Genomic DNA, 3,750 nt, shown 5'->3' on the forward strand with positions numbered 1-3,750 from the left:
ATTCTCAGAGGCATATCAGCAGGGGATAAAATAAATCCATTTAGATCTTAAAGAAATGTAATGATGAGGACATAATATGGAATATCTCATATTATTGCTGCCTGATGTAAAGGTTTGCTTTCTTCTTTCATTTTAGATATTTAGTATACATCTCTCTTTCAGGAAACAGTTTTTGCAGCGCTTTCAGTCCAGCATTGGTGTATTTGATTTCAGAAATTTACTCTCACTTTTGAGGTTTTCAATTGTATAGGTGCCTAAATAAGAATCGAAACCAAGACACGATGTGGCTTTGGGGTAACTTTACGGCTAGTTACAAGCTCTCACAATAGTATGATTCCAAAAAGTCAGCAAACAAAATAGAATTGAAAACAAACTAATTTCTCCCACAGGGAAAAGTAAGCTGTCCCACTGAGCCAACTCCCTCTCAGACTACAGAGAGGGCAAACAATGCTCCGGTGAGAAAAATCTTCGGAGTTCTCAGAAGTTAAAGTTACAGAGCAGCCAGTTTATCACAAAATAATTTCCAGTACTTCAGAACCAGTGGAAACCTCCCCAAGCCCCAGTCACGCAACCCCACAGATCTTACATTGCTGGAAGGCGGAAAGAAGAGAGACAGCCGCAAGCAAAACTGAGTCACCAGCCATGTTCCCAGCAGCTTCCACATGCGAGCAGGATGTGTGCATAGGAGAGCGAGCTTGGGTGAGCAATAAGGAAAAACAACAGGTGGGAGAATTATAGTGCTTTTCAGCGTTGCAACAAAGGTCTGCCCTGGAAATAGAACAGCCTAACTTTTTAAAACAAGAGTGCAAAATTATGGCCATTTTTCATTCCTGAAAAAGTTCAAACACAGTCAGCCAGCCCTGCCTGCCTCTTGCCTGTGTGAAAGCGCAGAGAGAACAAAAACAGCCTTTCCTGACTCTGTGGATTCAGCTGTTCTTTTATGTCTTCGATTTCAGTTGCAATCTCTTTGGGGGCGAAGACTTTTTGTTCTGTGTTTGCACAGGGTCTAGCGCGGCGAGGTCTGCATCCATCACTAGTAGCACCACTCGAAAGCAGCAGGTGCAGGAGATGCGAGGGGGGAGCGGAGCTTTGTACTCTCCCTGCACTTGATTTACGGGTTTTGTGGAATATGTACAAATTGGGCTCTGACGGATGACATGACAGCCACTTTACAAGTAGTCAGCATGCAGAAAGGAATTGTTCAGGATAGTTCAAAGGGTAAAACAACTGAGAAAGAAAGAAATATCTCCCCTCATTTTACTGCCTGGACTACGCTTCCTATAGCTTATGCCTAGTCCTAAAACTGGGAGAGAGTCTCTCAAGGAACATTTTTTCATCAGCTAGCCCTAACTAACAGGAAGCTTAATGTCATTAGCCTTTATGATCCCATAAGACCACTGGACCAAAACCAGTGTAATGTTTGTTGTGACTCCAGGATTATCTATCCACTTTGTCTCCAGCAGATGTTAAAGTGGGATATTTCATTGACTTCAGTCAAATTTGCTAATTTTAAAGGCTAGCGTAAAAAGGACTTTAAATCAGTTATTTACCTTGCCAAATTTTAAAAGGTTATTTCGTGGGTATTAATTCAGCATATTGTTCTTTCTAAAGATTGGAAGAGTAGATATACTGTAATAACAGTAGTTGGATGTTTGTGCTTCGTAACTCTTTAATTGCTGATTTACGTGCTTGAATTGCGGTTCTTGTTGTAGTATGGGTTGGCTTTCTGACCACACAGTTTCTCTACGTTTTTAAGGGCTGGCTCAGAAGTGTTCAAAACATTGTCACCCTGCTGATATAGGGAAGTGAAGGAAAACTCTGACAGAGCTGGTCATTTGAAAAGTTAAACCCACAAGGGCTAAACATTTTAAGGCCAGCTGACATTGAAGTAATGGGGTTTTTTCTGACTTTATTCAAAGGATGTGAATTTCAAAATGGCAACGGACATGCAAAATCCAACAAAGACTGACTTAAAAGTAGGCAGGAATACAATCTAGGGCAGGGGGTTAAATCCACAGAAATATTATAAGTTACATGGCCATTATGGCTGAGCTTGAGTCTGCTTAAAACTCTGTTCACCTTCCACTGGTAGCAGAGAGTTTGTAGTTGCCTATAGATTTATAATGCTTTTGGTCATACATAGTCCACAGGCAACTTGATCTAGCGTTATGCTTCCTCCCTGTGTAACCCAGAATAGGAAGTCGGATCATATACAAAACAAGGTTGGGTTTGTTTATGATTGTGGAAATACAGTAGTACCTCAGATGCCCAGAGCTTTTATGATGTGTATAAGCCCCAATATATAAATAGATGCCAGGGTCAACCAAGAGATTTGTCCAGTTATGTCAGGACATTTTGACAGCTTGTCTGTGGCTGATTTCTCAGCTTGCTCCTGATAAATGTAATTTGATTTTGGATTTCCTTCACTTGCATGTATTTCATATGTGCTTTGCTTATCTCTGCTGTTGTAAATGCATGTGTTTTCTGCAGCTGTCCAAAGCTGTCTGCAAAGCAAGAACAGAGGCTCTGAGCAGTGAAATGTAATGTGAAGTCAGAGATACTGGTGGTATCTTACCAGACTTGGGTCTTTCCCATTTGGAAACAGTGGTATTTTATTCCTGCACCATACTTTGTATGTGCGCTTTACAGGGAAAACAAGTTTCTCTAACCGTAAGTTACCGCAGCGGAAACTGAGGCATTGGGTAGGGACGGGACTTGCCAGTTTCACGCAGCAGCTGTATATCAGAGCTGGGAGTCTGTGTAGCCCCAGGATTTAAGGCAAATTAGTGGTCCTGCATCTGCCTGACCTGTGCGTCCCTGGCAGACCTTCCCGAAGAGGCTGGCTCTTCCCTCTGTAGAGAAGCTCCTGTTTACCAGCAGCGAAGGCAAATCCCAGCAGGGTGGCAGAACTGCTGTCACGAGAGAGCAGATGGTTGGGGTAGTGAGACCAAAAGCATTTTAAGCGTGAAACCAGACTGATCAAATAAGCTCTTTTAATGGAGTTTACACTGTCAAAGCTGCTCAGTTTTTGTCTCTGGAAGAGCTGAAAAGAGCTTTGCAAAGGGCAGTGTTCAGTCTGTGCAGGGGTGTAACTTCTTAAAGGCCAGTCACAAGTGGCAGTGCAGCATCTTTTATTTTTAAACACCTTCTAGGAGACAGGCTCTGAAGAACAGAAAGGCTCCTCTGGCTGGAAGGGAAAACATATGTGAACTCTCATATATTTCACTGGAAACGTTTATAGGGTAAATCATGACTATGACAATGTACGAGGCTAGCTCATGTATCAAAAGAAGCTTAGCTACAGCAGGAACAGTAGTGAGCTCTGTGTTTTATTAATTTACTCTGCTTTTCAACAATATATTACAAAGAACATGGGCCTGTGTGGCACTGGGTCATACTCAGGCTTTAAATTTATCAGAATGATGAAACAGGTGAAAGAGGAAGAAAATACATTTATTCCTTCAAATGTTCCTACTTCTACCTCCTAAATACCAGTTGTAACCCACGTCTGCTGTCATTTCATATATACTTTGCACGGGGCCTCAGAGGAAGGATGAACAGTCCATTTTATCCAGTTCGTTTTAAGGTCTGGTTGTTCAGAGTCCCCTGCTTTGTGGCAGTGTTACCAAATGATAAAACAGATCCTCATTTTCTATCCCTATCCGCTGGACACTGGTGGCATGAGATCATTTTTGATGGTGGTGGCAGAGCAGATTTAAAAGGATTAAATAGAGTAGTAGCCAGCGGTTC

General features: G+C 42.1%; 1 protein-coding gene across 1 annotated transcript in view; it reads right to left on the reverse strand.

Annotated features, from left to right (window-relative positions):
* Positions 1 to 644, reverse strand: part of MGST2 (microsomal glutathione S-transferase 2) — an 11,361-nt gene extending 10,717 nt beyond the window's left edge. The window contains exon 1 of the mRNA XM_009328866.1: positions 587 to 644. Within this exon, the coding sequence (XP_009327141.1) occupies positions 587 to 644 (58 nt within the window). The remainder of the gene's footprint in view (positions 1 to 586) is intronic.
* Between the last annotated feature and the right edge of the window lie 3,106 nt (positions 645 to 3,750).

This window comes from Pygoscelis adeliae, unplaced genomic scaffold (assembly GCF_000699105.1).
Source record: "Pygoscelis adeliae isolate BGI_AS28 unplaced genomic scaffold, ASM69910v1 Scaffold66, whole genome shotgun sequence".
Classification (NCBI taxonomy): Eukaryota; Metazoa; Chordata; class Aves; order Sphenisciformes; family Spheniscidae; genus Pygoscelis; species Pygoscelis adeliae.